The sequence below is a fragment of the Cherax quadricarinatus genome, chromosome 33 (assembly GCF_038502225.1).
Source record: "Cherax quadricarinatus isolate ZL_2023a chromosome 33, ASM3850222v1, whole genome shotgun sequence".
Lineage (NCBI taxonomy): Eukaryota > Metazoa > Arthropoda > Malacostraca > Decapoda > Parastacidae > Cherax > Cherax quadricarinatus.
This window is the reverse complement of record NC_091324.1, coordinates 1,465,278-1,492,730: the sequence shown is the minus strand read 5'-3', so window position 1 is coordinate 1,492,730 and position 27,453 is coordinate 1,465,278. Positions and strand designations below refer to the sequence as shown.

The following is a 27,453-nucleotide window of genomic DNA, read 5'->3' as shown; positions in this document are numbered from 1 at the left end:
GGCACTAAACCCATAGGGCTATAGTGCCTGGGGAAAAGAAATATTTATAAATGTGCAGTGCAATAAATACATTAAGATAATCCATTAAATTCCCCATGAAATGTATATATACACACACACACACACCAGTGATGTAACTGCGATGGGTTTTCAGAGGTGCTCTGCCTCCCAGTCTGGCCAAGAACCAGGATTCTATTGTTTGCCTCTTCAACCAGGTTACATACATGCACTATATGCCGCCTCAATGATTTCCTAATGTTTACTTTAACTTACCAATACCTTCATACTTTTTTTTTTTTTGCAAAATAATTTATAATGCCTCACAAACTGGTAGCTTATGGCAATGGCAATACAACAAGTTTACTTTAATACTGCAATTCAGCTATTAAATTGTTACATTCATTAATCACATCAAAAAATTACACAACTATTTAGTTTAAAATTTCCCTTTGAAAGTTTAACAAATTAATGATTTTGGAGCTTAAAATGCCTTAAATTGCATTCAGTTCCTAAGGGAGGCACTTTGTTATTGACAAATAATTAAAAAAATAATAAATTATGAAATTGATCTTATTAACCAGAGAGAGTTCTCTAAAGGACACATTTTAATCATTGCATGCTAACCAACTACCATTAGCAAAACTGACTTACAAGGCTGACATTTACCATGGTTTCATTGGTCTTTCGACATTCTTTAATGTGTCAAATGTATTCTTCTACAAAGATTAGTAATACAAATAAAAGAATGAACAATACCACCAGGAGAGAAAAAAAAAAAAAAAAAAAAGTTGTGTTCCTTACCACATATTTTGCCAAAATGCTAATCTTTGTCAGCATGCTCACATAACACTACCAGAAAACAAAAAACCTTTAAGCTACAAGCATTCTTTGCATTCATAAAACATATACTTTGGTCAAACAGAAGGAGCAACTTTAAGAATATAAGAATGCTGCTCCTTCATTCAAAACACCAATTCATACATTAAGTCAGAAACCTTATGGTATACAGTATTTAACACAAAAGCGTAAATCCCTACTGGAGCTATAAGCTTCAGTAGGTATAATGGTTTCACAGCTCTGGCACACTTTTTTAACAAATTTCTACAACTTCACTTCCTAATCATGCATATAAATTTTCAACAACTGAAAACATTTTGTAAAGAAAAAGAAATCCCCTACAAAAATGAGGACTGACTTCAAACTTTTTTGGGCTTTCCAGCTTTGAATATTTTTCTATACCCAAAACAATACCAATCTCAGCTACCAAAGCAAAAGCATCATATGTTAAACATCCCAACTTCTCTGAATTTTCAGTTGTATACCAAACATATAGTGCTGCCACTGTATAAAGACTGATCCTTAATTTTACAAGGAAGAAATGGGTCAAGTCGCACCCATAAAGAGAGATATATGGAGAGAAAACACCTAATAGAAAGACTGTACTTTCACTTTAAAAAAAACTTAAAAGCAGAGTTGTCAAACCTAACTTTTAAAGCACAAAACAAACTTAAATGCATAAGCATGATGCACATTTGCCATTGTTAAAAAAAAAAAAAAAAAAAAAAAAAAAAAAAAAAAAAAAAAAAAAAAAAAAAAAAAAGGTAAATGCATTAGACTGGTTTATTAACAACACTGGTGAAAGTATGTATGACTGGTATGAATATACAGACAATTACATAAATGGACACATGGCACCACCTGAATATTTCATTTAGGGAAAGTGTCACTTGCCAAGAGCTTTATCAAGCTTAATGGAGATGATGAACAAAACATAGCCTACATTAAATATTCATTGTCAATGTGTCCTTTTACTTCATAAAAAAAAAAAAAAAAAAAAAAAAGACTGCAGCATTTATACAAATTCAATCACACAAGTGAATATAATGAATGTACTACAATATATTGTTGAATTACATTAGCTGCATATAAAACAACTAAATACATACAAGTTCAATTAAAAAGCTAATATAAGCATTAACCAACACTGAAATCTGAATAACAAAAACATTAAATTTAAGCATAAAGAAATGGATGTTTAATAACTTTTGCTCTGGCTATGGTAGCAAGATGGTAAATTTTCTCCATCAAATAAAAAAAAAAAGTGATGAAGACTTAGTACACTATGACTTGATCATATTCTGCACTCTAAATACCAAAACTGGTAATAATAATAATGTCATAATCAAAATATAAATTTATTAGCATATAGAAAATTGTAATGGTATAATAATGACTTGAGTTAGCAACCAACTCTCCCATATACCAGGATAACAACATAATAAACCTGAATTTTTAAGGGTTCAGAGATGTTTCCAATAGGAACTGGCAGCTGTGCCAATATTATCTGAATGACTTACAGGCTCAGTTTAGAACCCCTGAAACTTTGAGACAATCAAGAAGCCCAACATCATAAATTACGACAGATAATATTTCATTTCACCAAATAAAATTTTACCTTTACGTAACTGCAGCAAATGTAAATTTTTAATGTTTATAGCTTTCCAAAACCCCTCCAAACATTTTGTGAGATGCAAAACAATATTGGACTAAAAATTAATGGGCAAATGGGCAAAACATTTGATGGAATCTCCAAGCTTGGAGTTACTATATTCTTAATCTTGCATTTCTTCAGGAATTTCATGTGGATTTAGGATACCAGGTACACTCAACTGGACACGACGCTTTTCTTCTTGCGCAAGTCTGAGGGCTGCTTCTCTCTCCTCCAAATAAAGATCACTGTCATCATCACCTGTTACCTCCTGCAATGTTTTAGTTTTCTTTATTACATTAGAAAAGGGGCAAGAAATTTGGTTAATTATTTAACAACACAGATACCATACTCTGTATCCTTTCCCATCTATGCAATTGACTCCTAGAAGCATCATGAAAAACCTGAGTGAAAAAAATGTAAGTGCATTTTAAAAAAGTTAAAGCAGAAATAAAATGAGTTACACAGTTACCTTAAAAATAAAGTTCATCGTCAAAATCTAACAGTAACCTGCCTTGGAATGCTTGCCCTTAACTCTAACTTCTGACTAACTAATATAAATTAGTGCATGGACCCCTGTATGAAGCTTCCCATATATTTTTGCACTCAACCCCTTCACCAGCCTTACACTGAAAATGTGATTAACAATGTCCCCATAGCACTACTGGGTATATTCTTCTAGAAATGCTTTGGGAGGACCTCTGCTCCTCCCCATCCAACCAAAGCTGTGTGGGTATGAGCAAGAGCTGTCTAGAACAGCCAGTAAGCCTCTTTTGCTTTTTATGTTCTTATGTGCAATGATTAGTGTATAAAATTCAATCCTTAAAAAAATAAGAAAAAAAATTACTCTTGAATAAATTAACTCCCTACATTTTTACCAAAAAAAATGGGCTTCAAACCCCTATGCTACAAATCAAGTATATACAGTATTCCAGGAATGAGAGCCATTAAGCAAAACATAAAGAAAAGTACGGGTAACTGCATGAAGCTCTTAAGATTTACTCTACTTGTTCAAAAGACAAAGGAAAGCCCTGCAATTCTGCCTGTGCAAAACATTAAGAAGGCTTCTGTTTCACACTCACATGACAGGATGTAGTACCTTCCTGGAGAGTTACTGCCAATCAACTTACTAGATACAGCTTCAAAAAAATGCTTGTTTGCTTGTTCTGTCATAGGCAGAATTCAAATTCATTTTTCAGCTTATTTCCTTAATTTTAGGGCATTAGTCTGAATGCACCCTTTTTGAACCTCAAAGAAATCTCACTTTGTGACTGACTAGTTTAGGGTTAAGGAAATGCACAATAAAATGAAAAAAGAGAGAAGGGGAGGAGGGGGAGGCTTATATAAAATGTATTTTTTGTTAATATTTCCCATAACAAATAATGTAAATCCAATTAATCCATTCCAGACACCCAAAAATATTAACAAGAAACACATTTTATAGAGAATAAACTATAGTTTTACACACAGAAAAGGGATGATGAAATTCGAGGGTCCACTGTATAATATTTAACATCTGTAGAATAAATGAAGTTTTCAGTTAAACATAATGCAATACTGAATGCTTTATTACCTAAATTATACAAACAAAACACAGCTTGGGCTATCATATTTGTACAGAATGTTGTTGAACTTACAATTTGATTTTTTCTATTTTCAGTTACATCTACCATCCAAATTTATTTGCAGTTACATCTATCAAATTATTTAATAGAAATGAAAAATACCTACACAAGTCTGAATTTAGCATTTTACTTATATATTTTTTATTTGTTTCCAACTTCTAAAAACTTCCTACAGCAAAAAGGCTCTTGGCCTCAATCCTAATAAATTAACAATGGTGCACTTAACCAGGATATTTCTGTACGCACACTGACATGCAGATACTCTGCACTTATCCATTAAGTCAATTAATTATAAATATAAAACAAATACAGGATGGCCACATTATTAACAGCAGGTCAGGTAAAGCAAAAATCGCTGTAAAGAGAAGAATAGCCCTTTTTTCACTTTCAAATGCATATAAAAGCCTGATAACATGTTTTCATTATCATACATTAAGTGAACAATGAGCTAGGTCTAAAAATTACATATACAGTACACACATTACTTACCTCAAAATATTTTTGAACTTAATTATAGCGAGTGGCAAATACATTTGTATTTTTTTTTAACATACCGGCCATCTCCCACTGAGGCAGGGTGACCCAAAAAGAAAGAAAAATACTTTCATCATCATTCAACACTTTCACCATCACTCATACATAATCACTGTCATTGCAGAGGTGCTCATTTACAACAGTTTAGAAGTCTGGCTAACCAGGTTCCCTGAATCCCTTCACAAAATATTACCCTGCTCACACTCCAACAGCTTGTCAGGTCCCAAAAACCATTCGTCTCCATTCATTCTTATCTAACACGCTCACGCATGCTTGCTGGAAGTTAAAGACCATCGCCCACAAAACCTCCTATACCCACTCCCTCCAACCTTTTTGAGGACGACCCCTACTCCGCCTTCCTTTCCCTACAGATTCATAAGCTCTCCAAATTATTATACTTTGTTCCCTTCTTTCTAAATGACCAAACCACCTCAACAACCCCTCTTCTGCCCTCTAATACTTTTAGTAACTCCACACCTCCTCCTAATTTCTACACTCTGAATTCTCTTCATAATATTTACACCACACATTGCCCTTAGACATGACATCTCCACGGCCTCCAGCTGCCTCCTTGCCACAGCATTTACGACCCATGCTTCACACCCATATAAGAGTGTTGGTACCACTATACAGTGGTCCCTCAATAATCGTTGGGCTCCATAGTCGTCCTTTTCGGAAATCGTCGCGTTATTTTCGTCCAAACATTGGCTCGCAAATGGTTGGTTGACTCGCTTATCGTCGTTCGTCCTGGATGCGTACTCATGGCTCTGAGCCACCTCGGCCTCCCTTCCCAGCCAGTGTGCCATTGTTTACCAGAGAGCGACGGTCCCCTCACTTGTTCATACAAAATATTTCATAACATTCCATTCATTTTAGTGCTTGCAAGTGCTAAATAAGCTACCATGGCTCCAAAGAAAGCTCCTAGTGCCAAGCCTTTGGCAAAGAAGGTGGAAAATATGATTGAATTTAAGAAAAACATCATTGAATATGAAAGTGGCATACGTGTGGCCGAACTGGGCAGGATGTATAACAAACCCCATACAACCATATCTTCCATCGTGGCAAAGAAAAAGGAAATCAAGGAAGCTGTTGTTGCTTGGAGAAAATTGTGGCCAGATTGTGTCCACAAGAGGGATTTTGAAGGGTTTGTGGCTGACCCTGATGAGCCTATGTCAGTTGTGAAATCTATTGTGGCATTGGGGAGTTCCATGGGGTTGGATGTGAGTTTGGAGGATGTGGAAGAGTTGGTGGAGGACCACAACGAAGAGCTAACCACTGAGGAGCTGCAAGAGCTTCAGCAGGAACAGCAACAGATTGCAGCTCAGAATCTTGCTGCAGAGGAGGAAGAGAGATGGAAGAAGGTGCCTTCTTCAGAAATTAAGAAGATTTTTGAAATGTGGAGAAACATCACCCTGAGAAGGATGTTGCAAGCCATATCGGCAGCTTGTACAGTGACAGAGTCTTGGCCCATTTTAGGGAAGTTTTAAAGAGACGCCAGAAACAGAGCTCTCTGGACACTTTTTTTGCGAGACAGGACTCCAGTGACTCTCAAGCTGGTCCTAGTGGCATTAAGACACAGAGAAGAGAAGTATGTAACCCCAGAAAAGGACTTGGTACCTGAGGTGTTGATGGAAGGGGATTCCCATCTTTCTTCATCTGAGATTGCAGACTCAAGGCACAAGCTATCCTCAACAAACCACCCATGGAACAGCCCCCTAAGCAGTTCGTTCATAGTACTTCCATGTGGTGAGGTTGCCACGAATACTCGCCGGGCACTTGCTATGAGTAACATCAACGTTTCCACCATAAACACATCATCTATCAAAGACCTCACTACGAAACGCAGCCCCACACCTCTAACTACTACAGCAGGCGTCTACACTATCCCCTGTGGGTTCTGTCCCAAGAAATATGTAGGCGAGACAGGCAGAGATCTTGCAGTCCGCCTGAATGAGCATCGAAATGCCTCTAACAGAGACGATATAAGGTACGCCTGTGTCCTCCACAGAGAATCCACGGGGCATTTGATGAACTGGAATGAGGCACAACTCGTTCTCACAGAACCAGACCTCAGATGCCGACGGTGCCTAGAAGCCTCACTAATCGCCATCACCGACACTATAGAACGCAACACTGGAAACTACAAAATTTCAAAAACATTGGCATACATGATACTTAAGCACCACCAACCCAACAACACAGGAGTCACATGATTTCATCATCTACCCGTCCTCATCACAACATGACATTACTCAGGTCATGTGCGTCACTCACATCTCACTCTCCACCTATACAGTGGACCCCCGGTTAACGATTTTAATCCGTGCAAGAGGGGTAATTGTTATGCGAAATAATCGTTATGTGAATGAATTTTCCCCATAAGAAATAATGGAAATAAAATTAATCCGTGCAAGACACCCAAAAGTATGAAAAAAAATTTTTTTTACCACATGAAATGTTAATTTTAATACACACAAACTGAAAAAGGTATGCACACTTACATGACACTTACTTTTATTGAAGATCTGGTGATGATTGATGGGATGGGAGGAGGGGAGAGTGTCGAACTTATTGTTTAGAAGGGGAATCCCCTTCCATTAGGACTTGAGGTAGCAAGTCCTTTTCCGGGGTTACTTCCCTTCTTCTTTTAATGCCACTAGGACCAGCTTGAGAGTCACTGGACCTCTGTCCCACAACAAATCTGTCCATAGAGCTTTGTACCTCCCGTTTTTTTACGATTTGTCTAAAATGGGCCACAACATTGTCATTGTAATAGTCACCAGCACGGCTTGCAATAGCTGTGTTAGGGTGATTTTCATCCATAAAGGTTTGCAGTTCAACCCACTTAGCACACATTTCCTTAATTTTTGAAGTAGGCACAATGGATTCCACAACTGGCATAGGCTTCTCAGGGTTAGCCCCAAACCCTTCAAAATCTTTCTTAATTTCCATACTAATTCTCACCCTTTTTACCACAGGGTTGGCACTAGAAGCTTTCTTGGGGCCCATGGTCACTTATTTTCCAGAAACAGCACCGAAAACACTGTAATAATACGAAATATTCCGAGTGTATGCTTGGATGTTACCGCGGAGGCTGGCTGGTAAACAATGGCACGGGCGGCACATGTGAGGCTGGCTGAGGGCGCACATTGGACGCGTCTCGGACGAAAATCGGTGAGCGGGTTTTTAATCGGTATGCGCGGCAAAAATTTTGCGATTAAAGTAAGCGGTATGCGGAATAATCGCTATGTGATGCCATCGTTATGCGGGGGTCCACTGTATATACAATGTCTTTCTACCTCTGTATGTTAGAAGTGATCAAGGTCCCAGGACCGAAACGTTTTCTAATAAATATGTCATAGTGTTTGCTTACGTATCTTTCTAAACCAACTTGTTGGTATTTATTACCAAGGTTTATACCATGCTTCAATGTAAACACTTGATCTACACATCCCCTACCCACTCTAAAGCCTCCTTGCTCATCTGCAATCCTACTCTCTGTCTTGCCTCTAATTCTTTCAATAACAACCCGACCATACACTTTATCTGGTACATTGAGTAAACTTCTTCCTCTATAATTTTTACAATCTTTTTTGTCCCCCTTCCCTTTATATAAAGGAACTATGCATGCTCTCTGCCAATCCCTAGGTACCTTCCACTCTTTCATACATTTATTAAACAAAAATACCAACCACTCCAACACAATATCCCCCTCCCCTGCTTTTAACATTTCTGTCATGATCCCCTCAGTTCCTGCTGCTTTACCCCCTTTCATTCTACGTAATGCCTCACGCACCTCCCCACACTCACATCCTGTTCTTCTTCACTCCTAAAAGACGTTATACCTCCGTGACCAGTGCATGAAATTACTGCCTCCCTTTCTTCATCGACATTTAAAAGTTCCTCAAGATATTCCTGCCATCTACCCAATACAGTAGGGCCCCACTTATATGGCAGGTTAGGTTCCAGGCTACTGCCATAAAGTGGAAATTGCCGTAAAGTGGAACACCCCTATTTTCCACTTATAAGTGCATACAAATACTAGATAACAAGTTTACTCTAACAAATATTAAGTTAGCAATAGAACTAGGCATCAAAAAACAATAAAAAAGTACAATACACACATAGTGCACTCATTACTTATCTTAAAATATTTATAGTCTTAATCTAGGGTGAGACAAGTAGTATTTACTGTAAGAAATCAAGTGTGGTATGTATGGTAGTCAGCCGGGCTACCATACCAGGCCACCCCACCTACACATAATATTCTATTACATTTAAGCATCCCAGAGTGATAAAATGCACATACAGTTTACTCATTACTTACCTTAAGATATTTGTAGTCTTAATCTAGGGTGAGATGAGTAGTATTATTGTAAGAAATCAAGTGTGGTATGTATGGTAGTCAGCCGGGCTACCATACCAGGCCAACCCACCCACACATAGTTTTTTTTTTTTTTCAACAAGTCGGCCGTCTCCCACCGAGGCAGGGTGACCCAAAAAAGAAAGAAAATCCCCAAAAAGAAAATACTTTCATCATCATTCAACACTTTCACCACACTCGCACATTATCACTGTTTTTGCAGAGGTGCTCAGAATACAACAGTCTAGAAGCATACACATATAAAGATACACAACATATCCCTCCAAACTGCCAATATCCCAAACCCCTCCTTTAAGGGGGCTGTAGGGCAAATTTCGTAACTCGTTTATTTACCGTCCGATTTTCTCCAGTTTTGGTGCACAAGACAAAGTGTTCTCACTCTTTCTCGAAAATATTTATAAAAAATATACCTCAAACAACAACTGAGAAAAGACTGATTTACTGAAAATGCCCTTGATTTTGATGTAACTCTTATATGCGGCTACGTAAGGTGGTTTGGACACTTGGTGCCGAGAGAACAATGCTAATACTAATTCGGACCGTAGGATTTCCCTCTAAATACCTTATCGTTATTTCACAAAAAAATAAAGTTTGTTAGTTTCTGGAATATTGCAAAAAAATCTGCCCTTTACTCCCACATAACTCCCGAACTATTTGGAATATTTTCAAAAACTCTACGGTCAGGATAAGAGAAATCATTATTCTACAATATCTGTGAATATTATTCCATTTAATTAAGTAATAAAGGAGCCACATCGAATTATAGGTGAATAAGTTACTTCCGAGATATCGGCCGGGAACGCCGGCCGGCCCCCGTCTCAAAAAAAAAAAAAAAATTTCGCGAAAATCCCGTTTGTTTGGGTGTATTTCTTAGTAAACTGATGTTCTAGTGCAGTTATCCTCTTCAAAACACCGTTTTCTCTTACTCAGAGACGACAGGTGACCAGTTACACTTTTATATCGAAATATTCCCGATAATCTCTGGGCCATATTATGGCCTATTTTATTCAGTCTAGAGTATATAACATGTTTGTATGTTATTTAGAGTGTTTATTATATCATATTAGATCAATTCTGATAGACAAATAAGCCGTAGAGTTGATATATAAGCTGATATAAGCGTAATAATGGGTGATTCCTGGCTGGCACCTCGAGCGGTGGCACACTGCTGAGCGTTCCCATCTGGTTCCCGGCAGTCACTAAGTCTCAGGATAAGTCCCGCCTACTGTTTTATGATGCCAAATAGTCAGTTATTATATTAGAAAGAATAATGCAAGAAAAGGCGATAAAAAACAAGAAAATAACTCCAAAAAATATATAGGCCGTGAGCAGACTCGGTACCAACATCGCCGTCACCATACCTGATATAAATGACTATAATTTCTTGTAGAAACATCGTAGAACATTCATTCTGGTACCATTGTGTTGCCAAAGAGTTGAACTTTTTTTCAGTATAACTCAATATCCATATTTTTCCGATTTTTCGGTGAGCGCGCGCGGCCAATTGCCCTACAGCCCCCTTAAAGTGCAGGCATTGTACTTCCCATTTCCAGGACTCAAGTCTGACTATATGAAAATAACCGGTTTCCCTGAATCCCTTCACTAAATATTACCCTGCTCACACTCCAACAGATCGTCAGGTCCCAAGTACCATTCGTCTCCATTCACTCCTATCTAACACGCTCACGCACGCTTGCTGGAAGTCCAAGCCCCTTACCCACAAAACCTCCTTTACCCCCTCTCTCCAACCCTTTCGAGGACGACCCCTACCCCGCCTTCCTTCCCCTATAGATTTATATGCTTTCCATGTCATTCTACTTTGATCCATTCTCTCTAAATGACCAAACCACCTCAACAACCCCTCTTCTGCCCTCTGACTAATACTTTTATTAACTCCACACCTTCTCCTAATTTCCACTCCGAATTTTCTGCATAATATTTACACCACACATTGCCCTTAAACAGGACATCTCCACTGCCTCCAACCGTCTCCTCGCTGCTGCATTTACCACCCAACACATAGTATTCTATGATATTTAAGCATCCCAGAGTGATAAAATGCATATATAGTTCACTCATTACTTACCTTAAAATATTTGTAGTCTTAATGTAGGGAGAGGGGTGTGTAAATGAGATAAAACGAATAAATGAGAGTGAGAGAGAATGAGTACATGAGAGAGGACAGGCGCAGAGTTATGTAAACAAACCAGGCAAACGTAAGTTTTGTAAACAAACAAAGTATACACATCTGGTTTGTGTACAAGTTACATTGTATACAAGTTGTCTCTACATTGATTATTATTATTATAATAAAAAAGAAGCGCTAAGCCACAAGGGCTATACAGTCTCTACATTGAAATAAAGAAGAACACTCTCATTCTCATGTAACACCATTTTTAGAAGAAATGACGCTCTGAGTGAAGGCAGTAGAAATAAGTCACTCTGTCTGACTTTTTTGGGTTATCCTAGGTTCTCTACACATATGCTGTTATGTATGATAATCTACGTAACTGTATATGTGTATACTTGAATAAACTTACTTACATACATACAAAAGGAATAATTTTCTACAGTTACCCCCGGTAACACATTTTCTCTTATGTTAGACTAGAGAAAATGTTATTCTTGCCGTGCAAAATATCTGGCTACATCTCATATTTATGTTTATTTATTCTATTGTCACGTGTATTCATCATCTTTATATGTTATGTATCGTGTTTATTATATAATTTTGAAAAAAATATGATGGATAGATTAATGAAAATGTGTACGTTAACGTAATATACGACATTTAATTAGACTCGGTGATTATTATTATTATTATCATTTCTAATATGGCATCACTTGTGCAAGTCGTCTGCTACCACATCTCATATTTATGTTCATTTATTCTACTGTGGGGTGTATTTATCATCTTTATATGTTATGCATCGTGTTTATTATATAATTCTGAAAAAATATCATATATGGATTAATGAAAATGTGTATATTAACGTAATATATGACATTTAAATAAGACTCGGTGATTATCATTAATAATATGCCGTCTCGAGATATAAGACACTCTTACTGATTTTAATGTGTACCTGCATGCCAGTAGTGTATGTAAGTTTATTTAGATACAGGTACACATAAGTATAATTATCAGAGTATATATAAAATATGAAATAGCTTTTAAAAATACTTGAAATTTTGGAGCTTCCAGACATAATGGAGAGACTTAGTGCTTACGGATCTCACAGACAATGTAAACCAACAGGGTGAGGCGCAGAGACCATATTAGAAAGTCAGGTGGGGGGAGCCGTATAGCGAGTTTCGGTCATAATTTGAAATGTCTGTATTAGCGGAACGCCGTAAAACGAAACGCCGTAAAGCAGGGCACTACTGTACCTCCAGCTCCCCATCTACTAACTACCCTACTCTGCTTTTAACTGACAAATCCATTCGTTCCCTAGGCTTTCTTAACTTTTTTTTTTTTTTTCAACAAATAGGCCGTCTCCCACCGAGGCAGGGTGACCTAAAAAGAAAATACTTTCATCATCATTCAACACTTTCACCTCACTCACACATAATCACTGTTTTTGCAGAGGTGCCCAGAATACAAGAGTTTTGAAGTATATACGTATAAAAATACACAATACATTCCTCCAAACTGCCAATATCCCAAACCCCTCCTTTAGAGTTCAGGCATTGTACTTCCCATTTCCAGGACTCAGTCTGGTTATATAGAATAACCTGTTTTCCTGAATCCCTTCACTAAATATTACACTGCTCACACTCCAACAGCTTGTCAGGTCCCAAATACTATTTGTCTCCATTCACTCCTATCTAACACGCTCAGGCACGCTTGCTGGAAGTCCAAACCCCTTGCCCACAACACCTCCTTTACTCCCTCCCTCCAGCCTTTTCGAGGACGACCCTTACTCTGCCTTCCTTCCCCTACAGATTTATACGCTCTCCATGTCATTCTACTTTGATCCATTTTCTCTAAATGACCAAACCACCTCAATAAACCCTCTTCAGCCCTCTGACTAATACTTTTATTAACTCCACACCTCCTAATTTCCACACTCCGAATTTTCTGCATAATATTTACACCACACACTGCCCTTAGACAGGACATCTCCACTGTCTCCAACCACCACCTTGCTGCTGCATTTACCACCCAATCTTCACACCCATATAAGAGTGTTGGCACTACTATACTTTCATACATTCCCTTCTTTGCCTCCATAGATAACATTTTTTGCCTCCACATATACCTCAATGCACCACTCACCTTTTTTCCTTCATCAATTCTATGATTAACCTCATCTTTCATAAATCCATCCGCTGACACGTCAACTCCCAAATATCTGAAAACATTCACTTCTTCCATATTCCTCCTCTCTAATTTTTCATCTAAATAATTTGATACTCTCATCACCTTATTCTTTTCTATGTTCACTTTCAACTTTCTACCTTTACACACACTCCCAAATTCGTCCACTAACCTTTGCAATTTTTCTTAAGAATCTCCCATAAGCACAATATCATCAGCAAAAAGTAACTGTGTCACTTCCCATTTTGTGTTAAATTCCCCATAATTTAATCCCACCCTTCTCCTGAACACCCTAGCATTTACTTCTTTTACAACCCCATCTATATTTTTTTTTTTTTCAACAAGTCGGCCATCTCCCACCGAGGCAGGGTGACCCAAAAAGAAAGAAAATCCGCGAAAAGAAAATACTTTCATCATCATTCAACACTTTCACCTCACTTACACATAATCACTGTTTTTGCAGAGGTGCCCAGAATACAACAGTTTAGAAGTACAGCGGACTCTCCCCTAATGATATTAATTAATCTGTTCCTGAGAGCTCATCGTTAACCAAATTAATTTTCCCCATAAGAAATAATGGAAATCTAATTAATCCGTTCCAGACAGCCAAAAGTATTAAAATTTGTTTTTTTTCATGAAATATACATTTCCCTACAAAGAAAACAATGAGACATGCACAATAACTACATAAATGTTAAAATGACACTTACTTTTATTGAAGAGTATTGATGAGTGTTGAGACACGTTTTTCTTGAACACACTGAGATTTTCAGTGATACATGAGTAAAGGCTTCACTTTGCAATCCCCACTAGCACTACAACATAATATGAGAGTTAGCCTGTCTTTCATAGGCTTGTGTCCTGGGAGTGCCTTTTCTTCCAGAGTAATGTAGGTCCTGTTTGGCATTTTCTTCCAGAACAGGCCTGTTTCGTCACAATTGAACACTTGTTGGGGTTGGAATTTTTCAGCTCCACCATGCCTTATTGCACTGTGTATGCCACTACAATTCTTAAATCTCTCAAACCAACCTTTGCTGGCCTTAAATTCACAATATGAGCACTAGTTCCAGGCATTTTTTTCCTGTTCACCTGGGTGTTAGTCGACTGTTGTGGGTCGCATCCTGGAGGACAAGATTAAGGACCCCAATGGAAATAAGTTACAGTCCTCGATGATGCACTGGCTTTCTTGGGTTATTCTGAGTGGCTAACCATCTGGGGTTAATTGTTTCTCAGTAATCGTTTCTCGTTAAGCCACACCAACAACACACTCTCCACATCTTCGAGTAGTGCAGCTGATGGTGGTGGAGCAACAGCTGATGGTGGTGCAGCAACAGCTGACCGTGGTGCAGCAACAGCTGACTGTGGTGCAGCAACAGCTGACTGTGGTGCAGCAACAGCTGACGGCGGTGCAGCAACAGCTGACGGCGGTGCAGCAACAGCTGATGGCGGTGCAGCAGCAGCTGACGGTGGTGCAGCAGCAGCTGACCGTGGTGCAGCAGCAACTGACCGTGGTGCAGCAGCAACTGACCGTGGTGCAGCAGCAGCTGACCGTGGTGTAGCAGCAGCTGACCGTGGTGCAGCAGCAGCTGACCGTGGTGCAGCAACAGCTGACCGTGGTGCAGCAACAGCTGACCGTGGTGCAGCAACAGCTGACCGTGGTGCAGCAACAGCTGACCGTGGTGCAGCAACAGATGACCGTGGTGCAGCAACAGCTGACCGTGGTGCAGCAACAGCTGACCGTGGTGCAGCAACAGCTGACCATGGTGCAGCAGCAGCTGACCGTGGTACATTAGTACGTATTTCTCACCCCTTTTTACAAATGATCGCTTGAGAGATGGTATCTCCTGCTATCTGTTTTTCGTTTATCCACACCAATAACAGTCTCTCAACATCTTGAGTACGTATTTGTGATCCCTATTTCGGAAACAAACTTGCACCTTTTGCAAGAACAGCTTCCTTGATTGCCATTTTGTTGGTCACAATAGTAGCGATGGTTGATTGGGGTTTGGTATACAGCCTGGCCAGCTCCGAGACACATACTCCACTTTCGTACCTAGCAATTATCTCTTTCTTCATTTCCATAGTAATTTTCACCCGTTTTACCACAGGGTTGGCACTAGAAGCTTTCTTGGGGCCCATGGTGACTTACATTGCAGCTACGATCACTAAAAACACTGATAATATGAAATGTACCAAATGTATGCGTGGATGTAACCGCACTGGCTGGCTTGTAAACACTGGTACCCATGGGGCAGCTGAGGCGCGCTCAGGCCACACGTGGGACACGTCTTGGACGAATCGCGTGAGGCAAGGCAAAATTTTTGCGTTAAAATGTATCGTATGGCGGATTTAACGTAACGCGATGCCATCATAAGGCGGGGGTCCACTGTATATACGTATAAAAATACACAATATATCCCTCCAAACTGCCAATATCCCAAACCCCTCCTTTAGAGTGAAGGCATTGTACTTCCCATTTCCAGGACTCAAGTCCGGTTATATAAAATAACCAGTTTCCCTGAATCCCTTCACTAAATATTACCCTGCTCACACTCCAACAGCTCGTCAGGTCCCAATTACCATTCGTCTCCATTCACATCTATAAATCACATCCATTCCATCTATAAATATAATTATATAAATATATTTCTTAACTTATCTCACCAAATTTTTTTTTCTTATTTTCACCAAAATTTCTGGCCAGTACCTCTCCCACTCTTTCATCTGCTCTCCTTTTGCACTCTCTCGCTACTCTCTTCACCTTTCTTTTACTCTCCATATACTCTGCTCTTCTTACAACACCTCTGCTTTGTAAAAACCTCTCATAAGCTACCTTTTACTCTTTTATCACACTCTTCACTTCATCATTCCACCAATCACTCCTCTTTCCTCCTATAACCACAAACTTCTGTCCCACATTCTAATACTGCATTTTTAAAACTAACTCAACCCTCTTCAACATCCCCCCACTACTCATACTTTCATTAGCCCACCTTTCTGCCAATAGTTGCTTATATCTCACCCTAACTTCCTCCTCCCTTAGTTTATACACTTTCACCTCTCACTTACTTGCTGTTGCCATTTTCCTTTTGTCTCATCTACCTCTAACTGTTGCTACAACTAAATAATGATCCGATATATCCGTTGCCCCTCTATAAACATGTACATCCTGAAGCCTACCCATCAACCTTTTACCCACCAATACATAATCTAACAAATTACTTTCATTACATGCTATATCATACCTTGTATACTTATTTATCCTCTTTTTCATAAAATATGTATTACTTATTACCAAACCTCTTTCTACACATAGCTCAATTAAAGGCTCCCCATTTTCATTTACCCCTGGCACCCCAAATTTACCTACTCCTCCCTCCACAACATTTTTACCCACTTGAGCACTGAGATCTCCAACCACAAGTACTCTCTCACTTGGTTCAAAACTCCCCATGCACTCACTCAACATTTCCCAAAATCTCTTTCCTCTACAATTCTCTCTTCTCCAGGTGCATAAACACTTACTATAACCCACTTTTCACATCCAACCCTTATTTTACACCCCATTATCCTTGAATTTATACATTTATATTCCCTCGTTTCCTGCCATAACTTATCCTTCAACATTATTGCTACTTCTTTAGCTCTAATCTATTTGAAACCCCTGACCTAATCCCATTTACTTCTCCCTATTGAAACTCCCCTACCCCCCCTTCAGCTTTGTTTCACTTAAAGCCAGGACATCCCCTAAAATTTTTACAATCTGCTTTGTCTCCCTTCCCTTTACTGTAGGTAGTTTGAATAAATGAAGAATGGGTATAACTGAAAACCTCTGAAACAATGTAAAGCAGGGCCCCTCCTGTAGTCAAAATTTATCAGTCAAGAGTTACAAAGAACTAGAGTAATAAAAATGGTATTTTCATTATGAACAAAAATTAGATTTCACTTCATTTATGAGACTAAGTTTAATTTAAAGAAACAACAAGATAAGAACTTACTCTGATTTGTACAAGGAAGTCTCTAAGATGTTCCTTGAAGGCAGGAATATCTTGGTTCAGGTCATTCATGCCCTGAACTGTAATTTTTATTTGATTTTCTGAGAGGTGTGGGAAAGCAGCCTTAAGAAGGTTTGCCACAAAGCCTTGTACATAAGTGACATTAGATGTGCTGGGTGCTGAAGGATTGGCAGCATCCAGACTGATGGTAATGCGATTCTGCTCCACTAGTGTAAACATGTATGCCAATATGGATGCATGCATTGTTAAACCTGAAAGAAAAAAAGTGAACTTTTAATTTGTTGACAAATTATCAAGTGCAACCTGTCTCTTGATAAGGATTATTGAAAAGACTGGAAATTCATTGCAGTTTTGTACAGAATTATAATTATGAAGGAAAGTGTAAGTTTGTGAATGCAATTTTTCAAGAATGAAATATATCATTTAAAAGGAAATATTAGAAGGAGATTGCCTTACATGGCATGGAGAAGCTACTAAAAAGTAAAAAACTAAAAGACACCTATCAGATAATGATTGATTTAAATTTTGTAGCCCAAGTGGCTATTTTACTGTGTATCCCATATCCATCAAATGGATGGTAGTGCAAGAGCACATGGATACACAAAAAGCCTAGGAGCTAGGCCCTAAAAGAGGGTTGAGATATACAAAAGGCCTAAAAACTACAGTAGACTTCCCAAAAGGGGTTAGCAGTAGTACATCCAAATTTGTTTGTACAATTTTTTGGAGATGGTAGTGCAAGAGCATATGGATACACAAAAAGCCTAGGAGCTAGGCCCTAAAAGAGGGTTGAGAGATATACAAAAGGCCTAAAAACTACAGTAGACTTCCCAAAAGGGGTTAGCAGGAGTACATCCAAATTTGTTTGTACAATTTTTTGGAGATAAATGGTTCAAAATACTGACACTATGGAAAAGGAGAGAAATGTGTACTGGCTGTTTTCCAATGTCTCCTTAATTCTACCATAGTTCGTTTAGTAACAGTGACAAGCATGATTTTCATGCTCTACATCCACGCTGTTTTGAGTTGTACAGGTTGTTCAGTTCCATAAAGTTTGCAATTTGGAGTCTCGTCACTCTTTCAAAGATTCTTAGGATGAGCAATGTCAGAGCTACAGATCTGAAATTTTTGGCTAGTTCTCTACTGCCTCCTTTATGCAAAGGAGCTATGTCCACACTGGGATCTTGACTAAATCTAAGCTCTTCTTCCAAAGAATACTGAATTCTCATGTTTGTGGTATTTTTGCACTTCTTTATACTTAAGCCATTCCTTGAATCTGCATGAGTGGGCATGTCTTCTATTTCTTCTTGGAATTCTCCACAATTTGTGCAAATCAGTTATATGGTCTGTGTGACCAGACATAATGAAAAAATTTCTGCTCTCTCCAATCCATCGTTTAATGTATTGCTGAACATAGATGTATATTAGTCTTTTGGAATTTCACTCATTTCTCTTTCCTTGTTAGTACATGAACTTCCTGTGATTAATGGTCCAAGCCTACACAAAGTTCCTAACTTGAATTTTGCATGTGAAGAAATACTTGGGGTCCAGAAATATTCAGACAAATTTCTGTTCTCTGTGCTTCACATGTCTGATACTAAAGCTTAAATTTTTGTTTTAATTCTGTAATCTCTCAGCATCTTTCTTTTATGACATACTGTAGGTCATCACCCTTTATATGGGTTATGTTCCAGAGAAACAGATTTTTTTTTTTAATTAACACATCGGCCGTTTCCCACCAAGGCAGGGTGGCCCCAAAAAGAAAAACTTCTATTATCATTCACTCAATCACTGTCTTGCCAGAGACATACATACACTACAGTTATAAAACTGCAACATTAACACCCCTCCTTCAGTGCTGGCACTGTACTTCCCATGACCAGGAATCAAGTCCGGCCTGCCAGTTTCTCCGAATCCCTTCATGAACGTTAGCTTGCTTACACTCCAATAGCACGTTACGTCCTAAAAACGATTTGTCTCCATTTGCTCCTACCTAACACACTCACGCACACTTGCTGGAAGTCCAAGTCCCTCACACAAAAAAGCCTCCTTTACCCCCCTTCCTCCAACCTTTCCTAGGCAGACCCCTACCCTGCCTTCCCTCCACTACAGATTTATACACTCTTGAAGTTATTCTATTTCATTCCATCCTCTCTACATGTCCAAACCATCTCAATAACTCCTCCTCAGCTCTCTGGATAATAGTTTTGGTAATCCCGCACCGTCTCCTAATCTCCAAACTACGAATTCTCTGCATTATATTCACACCACACACTGCCCTCAGACATGACATCTCCACTGCCTCCAGCCTTCTCCTTGTTGCAACATTCACCACCCAGCTATATGTGAAAATGTGATGGGTGGAGTAAGCAACTAATTAAAAATTGGGATACCTCCATGACACCTAAAAAATAAAAATAAAATGATTTTTCTTTTAAAGTCATAATTCAAGTATTGTACAATAATTTTAAAGGGCATACAGATGTTATGGGCACAAATAAAGCATGATATTACAGCATGACAGTGTTTTTTTTTTTTTTTTTTTTTCAGCATACTGGATCTCCCACTCACGTAGTGTAAAGTCAAAATCCACTTGCCTCCACTCACTCGCATCTAACACATACACAATGCTGAATATCCAAGCCCCTCACATGCAAACCTCCTCTACCCTCTTCCTGAATCTTTCCTATGATGACCCCTACTGTGCCTTCCCTCCACTATAGATTTATATACCCTTCAAGTTTTTGCTCCATCCTCTCTAAATATCCAAATCACCTGAACAACCCCTCCTCAACCCTCTGGATAAAGTTTTTAGTAACCCTGCACCTCCTACCTCCACACCATATATTCTCTGCCAAATATTTACACCACACATTGTCCTCTGACAAAATCTCTGCTGCCTCCACCCTCCTTGCTGCAACATTCATAATCCATGCTTCACCTAAGAATGTTGATACCACTATATTCTCATACATTCTCCTTTTTGCCTCCATGGATAATGTTCTTTGTCTCCACAGATTCTTCAATGCACCACTCATTCCCCCCCCCCCATCAAATCTATGGTTCACCTCGTCTTTCGTTCACCCATCTGCCGTTAAGGCCAAATATCCAAACACATTCACTTCCTCCTTACCCCTTCCTTCCAAGCTGATATCCAGTATTTCATTACCTAAGTATTTTGTTACCCATTGTCATCTTAAAACAAACAAAAAACCACAATCAATAATGCAATTTCATAAAAAAATCAAGATTTTTTTAACCCTCCAGAGATAAAAGAGTAATTACTAATATGTCCTGTCTTAGAGGAAGCTGAACGTTTTAAAAAATGACTGCTGAACAACAGGCCTGTGGAGCCCACATCAGACACCATGATACATACACTAACAGCCTTACTAACCAAACTATCATCCAGGAGGTCTAGTTATACCACAAGGAATGATCCTGCTTGTGCATTTCAGTAAACACTTACTGCACAACAATGAAAATTCATCACAGCTTCTCCTCACTTAACGATGGAGTTCCGTTCCTAAGACCACATCAGTAAACGAATTTGTCACTAAGTGAGGAACATACTATAATGGTAGTGGGTTTGTGAAAACCATCTTTGATACTGTTTTAATGTCACCTTTGCACCATTTAAAACATTTCTGGTATATTTTTAAATGTTTATACAGTAGTGTACGGCATATTGTAATAAACAGAATAGAGGAAATCAGCTCTAATATGCATTATTTAGGTATGCATACTGGTCAGAGAGCCTGTCACAAGTCCGAGTCGTCAATAAATGAGTACGTCGCTAAGTGAGGAGCGGCTGTAATATAAAAAAAAAAGGGATTTAACTTACCAGCAGTGTGTGAAGAGTCTGTAACTACAGAGAAAATATGCTGCAGAATATCCGTGTAATACGTCTGGTAGAAGCTGCTGGCAGCACGTTCATGTGCCGAGATATTCTGTAATAACTGATAAAGGATTTGCAAACCAGTATCTGCAACATTACGCATGGTGTGCTTGAAAGCCCATATAATGGAATCCAGCACAAGCTTGAATTGAGCTGGTGGAATATTGAGCAGAGCTGAGAAGCAGTGTGTATTGACAGCCTGAAAAAAAAAAAAAAAAATAACGATGTCTAATATTATCATAGTACAGTCGAAAACCATATTCACAAGGGTTAAGTTCCTAGAGTTCTCCTGAACCTGTAATCTGTGAATAAAGTAAACTCATATTGTGCTTCTAAATTTCTCACTGATGATAAATCTGAAATTTGAATCTAAAAACCTCTGCAAATTTGAATGAGTGCTCTTGAAATAAGAGTTTAAAAAAACAGCTCAGTCTAGACAAAGTTTCTGTTAAGGGATTTCTACTGCCTGGGTTAAGCCAGCTGCTGACACAGGCCAGGTGTGTGCTAGCATCTGGTTCACTCTGACATAGCAGACATAAAAACTTTCAACAACACATTTCTACACCAATTTATTAAAGACTTTTTTTTTATGTGCTTTTATATTAGATAAATGTTTCTAGGTGTGGCAAGTTTGTGTTTTTTAAAACTTGGTTAGGTAAATGTGACTTGTACTGATTTTTTGTTTTCAACAATTCGGCCGTCTCCCATCGAGGCAGGGTGACCCAAAAAAGAAAGAAAATCCCCAAAAAGAAAATACTTTCATCATCATTCAATACTTTCACCACACTCACACATTATCACTGTTTTTGCAGGGGTGCTCAGAATACAACAGTTTAGAAGCATATATGTATAAAGATACACAACATATCCCTCCAAACTGATGTTGGCAGATAATGGTGATAGTTCATGCCGCCTGCCACACACAGCCACAGCCTTTACACCAGGCTTCCCTTGTTACTGACCAGGGCATATTTAGGGTTTAAACTATAAAAATAGACATTTTTTAACAGCGTCCAGAATTTGTGTTTTTTACAAATTCGTGGGAGGTCTTGGGATGTAACCCCCGCGAATCTGGAGATGACTACCTGTTTATACCTTTTTTTCCTTCCTGCCTTATCACCAAACCTCTTTCTATATACAGTGGACCCCCGGTTAACGATATTTTTTCACTCCAGAAGTATGTTCAGGTGCCAGTACTGACCGAATTTGTTCCCATAAGAAATATTGTGAAATAGATTAGTCCATTTCAGACCCCCAAACATACACGTACAAACGCACTTACATAAATACACTTACATAATTGGTCGCATTCGGAGGTAATCGTTATGCGGGGGTCCACTGTATAGTTCAATTAGAGGGCCCCATTAGTATTTGCCCATGGCACTCCAGACTTGCCTAGTATGCTCTCTACAACAGTTTTTCCCACTGAGCATTTAGGTCCCCTGATTATTTTCTCACTTCGTTTAAGTCCCTAAACATTCGCTTAAAATCTAAAATCTCTCTCCTCTGTGCACCTCTCTTCCCCAGGTGCAAAAATACTATGACCCATTTCTCACATCCCACCCTGATTCTAGTTCAATCATTTCTTAAATTTATACACCTATACTCTTTCTCATTCACTACCATAGTTGCACTACAAGTGCAACTAATGTGACATTTTATTATGACAATGTTTCACTCTCCAGGAGCTTTAACAAGCCATATGGCTTGATAAAGCTCCTGGAGAGCAAAGCATTGCCACAATAAAATGTCACATTAGTTGCACTTGTGTCCGTTTACCTAACATATTGTCGGTAAGTCTACCAACATTAATATTTTCCCTTATCCATACTACACTCACACACATTCAAACATCAACTTTGTAGTGACTTAAATACATCTAGTTTTTGTCAAGAATCAGTCCAGCCAAGGAGTTGTTAATGAACCTTGTGAGGAAGGATTCCCTCCACTTCCCCATGGAGATAAAGAGAAATACAGTGGACCCCCGGTTATCGGCTGGTTCTGTTATCAGCCAACTCAGTGATTGGCCGGTTTTTCGGCGCCCGATTATCGCTCATTAATTCAGTGATCGGCCATTTGGATGGGGCAGCTTGCGCGTCAGTTTGGCTGTCTCTTTCGGTGGCTGAGGAAGCTTCTGCTCATAAATCCAAACATTTTGCTTATTTCCCATTGTAGGGTGTGTTATTTTTGCAGTGCAACTGTGAAATAAGTAACCATGGCTCCAAAGAAAGTTCCTGTGGTAAAGAAAGCAAGAAACACTATGGAATTTAAGCATGAAGTGATAGAAAAGTTTGAGAGTGGTGGAACTTGCCAGGATGTACAGCAAGAATAAATCAACAATTACATCCATCCTGGCAAAGAAAGAACAAATCAAGGATGCTAATGTTGCAAAAAGAGTAACTTTTCTAACTAAACAAAGGCCACCAATAATGGAAGAGATGGAAAAGTTATTATTATTGTGGATTAAGGAAAAAGAATTAGTGGGAGACAGTGCTGTGGAGTCGATTATTTGTGAGAAGGCAAGGCAGTTACATGAGGATCTTGCAAAGAAAATGCCTGGAACAAGTGCTGCAGATTGTGAATTTAGAGCCAGCAAAGGATGGTTTGATAGATTTAAGAAGTGTAGTGGCATACACCATGTTGCAAGGCATGGTGAGACTGCAAGTTCTGATAAATGTGCGGCTGAAAAATTCGTGCAGGAATTCCAGGGGTACACAGAGGCTGAAGGATTCAAACCCCAACAAGTGTTCAACTGTAATGAAACAGGCTGTTTTGGAAGAAAATGTCAAACAGTACCTACATTACCCAGGAGGAAAAGGCACTGCCAGGACACAAGCCTATGAAAGACAGGCTTATTCTTTTGTTGTGTGGTAATGCTAGTGGGGATTTCAAAGTGAAGCCTTTAATTGTGTATCATTCAGAAAATCCCAGTGTTAAAGAAAAACAATGTCATGAAGAATCAATTGTGTGATGTGGAAAGCTAATCATAAGGCATGGGTCACAGGGCAAATTTTCAAAGAGTGGTTAATGATGTGTTTGGCCCAAGTGTGAAAAAATACCTCCTGGAAAAGAAATTGCCATTCAAGTGCCTCCTGGTAATGAACAATGATCCTACACATCCTCCAGACTTGGAAGACCAAGTGTTTAGGGACTTCAATTTTATAAAAGTGAAGTTCATACCCCCTAACACCACTCTTCTCATCCAGCCCATGGACCAGCAGGTCATTTCTAACTTCAAAAAACTACACAAAAGCAGTGTTTCAAAAGTAATTTGAAGTGACCTCAGACACTGTTGTGTACGAATGGTATATAATACTGACAAGATGAGAGTAAGACACATGTGCAACATCTGGGTATCTTTATTGTAGACGTTTCGCCATCCAGTGGCTTTATCAATACAAATTCTAGGACATAACTTGAAGACAGTAGAACTATGTACAGAAGATGAGGTAATCAGTCCCTCAACCTAGGAGTAGGTGCAAACAGCACCATAGTCGTGGAGATTCAGAATCTCCACGACTATGGTGCTGTTTGCACCTACTCCTAGGTTGAGGGACTGATTACCTCATCTTCTGTACATAGTTCTACTGTCTTCAAGTTATGTCCTAGAATTTGTATTGATAAAGCCACTGGATGGCGAAACGTCTACAATAAAGATACCCAGATGTTGCACATGTGTCTTACTCTCACCTCAGACACTCAGTTGACCCTAAGAGAGTTCTGGAGGAATCAGTTCACTATCCTCCATTGCATAAGCCTTATAGGTAAGGCTTGGGAGGGAGTGACTTCCAGGACTTTCAACTCTGCTTGGAGAAAACTGTGGCCAGATTGTGTCCAAGAGAAGGATTTTGAAGAGTGAGGCTGACGCTGACCCTGCCAACCCTGTGACTATTGTGGCACTGGGGAAGTCCCTGGGGTTGGAGGTGAGTGGCGAGAATGTGGAAGAGTTGGTGGAGGACCACAGGGAAGGGCTAACCACTGAAGAGCTGCAAGAGCTTCAATTTGAACAGCAACAGACTGCAGCTGAGGAACTTGCTTCAAAGGAGGAGGAAGAGGGAGTGAAGGAGGTGCCTTCTTCATTGATTAAGAACATAAGTGCAAAGTTTTGTCAAGTACCACCATCCTGACAAAGCTGAAACAAGCCATATCTGCAACATATTTTGTGACAAAACCCTGTCCCACTTCAGGAAAATCTTAGAGGTATGTCAGAAACAGCACTCTGGAGAGTTATTTTGTGAGACAGGGGTCCAGTGACTCTCAAGCTGGTCCTAGTGGCATTAAAATACAAAGAAGGGAAGTAACCCCAGAGAAAGCTTTGCTACCTAAAGTCTTTATGGAGGGGGGATTACCTTTCTAAACAGAAGCTCCTCCCTCTTTCCTCCTCCCTATCTTCCAGAAGCCAGCATTAGCCTTCAATAAAGGTATGTAATATTTATATAATTGTTAAAAAAAAAAATTTTTTTTTTGCAAAGATTTTTGTCTGGAAAGGATTAATTGTATTTACTTTAATTCTAAGGGGAAATATTATTTTGGTTTTTGGCCGACCTTTTGGAACGGATTACAGCTGATAACAGAAGGTCCACTGTACAAGAAAAATAACTATTAAGAAATGCATGAAACAGTAATTCTACCACTGTGTAAAACAATTCTAAGTTTCCATTTCACATTCATTTACCAAGAAAACAGTACCTCCCTGGATGGATGCTGTCTACCAACCTACTACCAAGCTGCATGTATTATTATATTTGTGGTGAGGTCCTTAACTCATGAGAGGGAATGAGAAATCGGAGGCAATCAGGTCTGATCCAAAGAAGTAAGAAGAAACTCAAATTCAGTCAAACAAGAACCTTTCACCAACCTCACAGCCTTGCCCTAAAAATTATTCTTTCATGGAGGAGCTATGTGTCAAGTTAACCTATGTATATGATATCGCTCAACTGGTAGAGAACAGTTAAATTAATAATGATCAGTCCATTAACCCTTTCTATGTCCAAACTCCCAATCTGAAACTTGTGTATAGTGTCCAAGAATTTTCAATTTTTTTTTTTTTTTATGAAATGGTAGAGAAGCTTTTTCTGAAGGTAATAAAACAAAGTACAAAATTTGATCGAAAACTGACAAAATTACACTTTCGCAAATTACACTGTTCCAGTTGACCAAATTCTTAGCTAATTTGCTAGTATGTCTTCCATTTTATTGACTGAGCACAAGAAATGGCCCAATCAACTAATTCAACTACCCAATAAAGTGATCAGAATTTAGTAATTTGGCCAATTTCACACAAATTTCAAAATAGGGTCTAGAATAAACAATGCAGGAATTCCTGGAACTAACATTTCCTCCGTTCATTAGTTACGTTTCCAGGCTTTACACATGAATTCCATTTTAATTTTTAATTCACACAAAAAAATACAAGATATACTGTTATGCAATACTGTAATAATTGTATAAATAATATAAGTGCATTCTTTTTTTTTTTTTTTCAACAAGTCGGCCGTCTCCCACTGAGGCAGGGTGACCCAAAAAAGAAAGAAAATCCCCAAAAAGAAAATGCTTTCATCATCATTCAACACTTTCATCACACTCACACATAATCACTGTTTTTGCAGAGGTGCTCAGAATACAACAGTTTAGAAGCATATACGTATAAAGATTTGTAGATGAATGGTTCAGAGAACCGACATGTTGATAAATTAGACACATGTGCAACTCTTGGGTATCTTTATTGAGGAAACGTTTCGCCACACAAGTGGCTTCATCAGTCCATACAAAGGAGAATCTTGAAGAACAGGAGGAGAATGAGGTAATCAGTCCCTCAACCTTGAGTCGATGTGGTCAGTCCATCAATCTTGTCAGTCCTTTGTATGGACTGATGAAGCCACTGTGTGGCGAAACGTTTCCTCAATAAAGATACCCAAGAGTTGCACGTGTCTAATTTATCAACGTATAAAGATACACAACATATCCCTCCAAACTGCCAATATCCCAAACTCCTCCTTTAAAGTGCAGGCATTGTACATCCCATTTCCAGGACTCAAGTGCATTCATGAACGCATATTAGACCCACCAGTTGACATGTATTGGACGAGTGATGTATTTATTTACTCTTGAACATTGGCAAAACAGGAACATTTCCACTATTTTGAGCTCAATTTCAGGACATTTTCAGTCTGAAAACTAATTAAAATCA

General features: G+C 38.8%; 1 protein-coding gene across 2 annotated transcripts in view; it reads right to left on the bottom strand.

Annotated features, from left to right (window-relative positions):
• Positions 1-239: 239 nt before the first annotated feature.
• Positions 240-27,453, bottom strand: part of emb (exportin-1 emb) — a 203,150-nt gene continuing 175,936 nt past the window's right edge. For both annotated transcript variants that reach the window (XM_053783767.2, XM_053783766.2), the window contains exons 17-19: positions 21,210-21,462; positions 17,351-17,619; positions 240-2,759 (exon numbers count right to left, since the gene is read on the bottom strand). In XM_053783767.2, the coding sequence (XP_053639742.1) occupies positions 2,613-2,759; positions 17,351-17,619; positions 21,210-21,462 (669 nt within the window). In that variant the 3' untranslated portion in view covers positions 240-2,612. The remainder of the gene's footprint in view (positions 2,760-17,350; positions 17,620-21,209; positions 21,463-27,453) is intronic.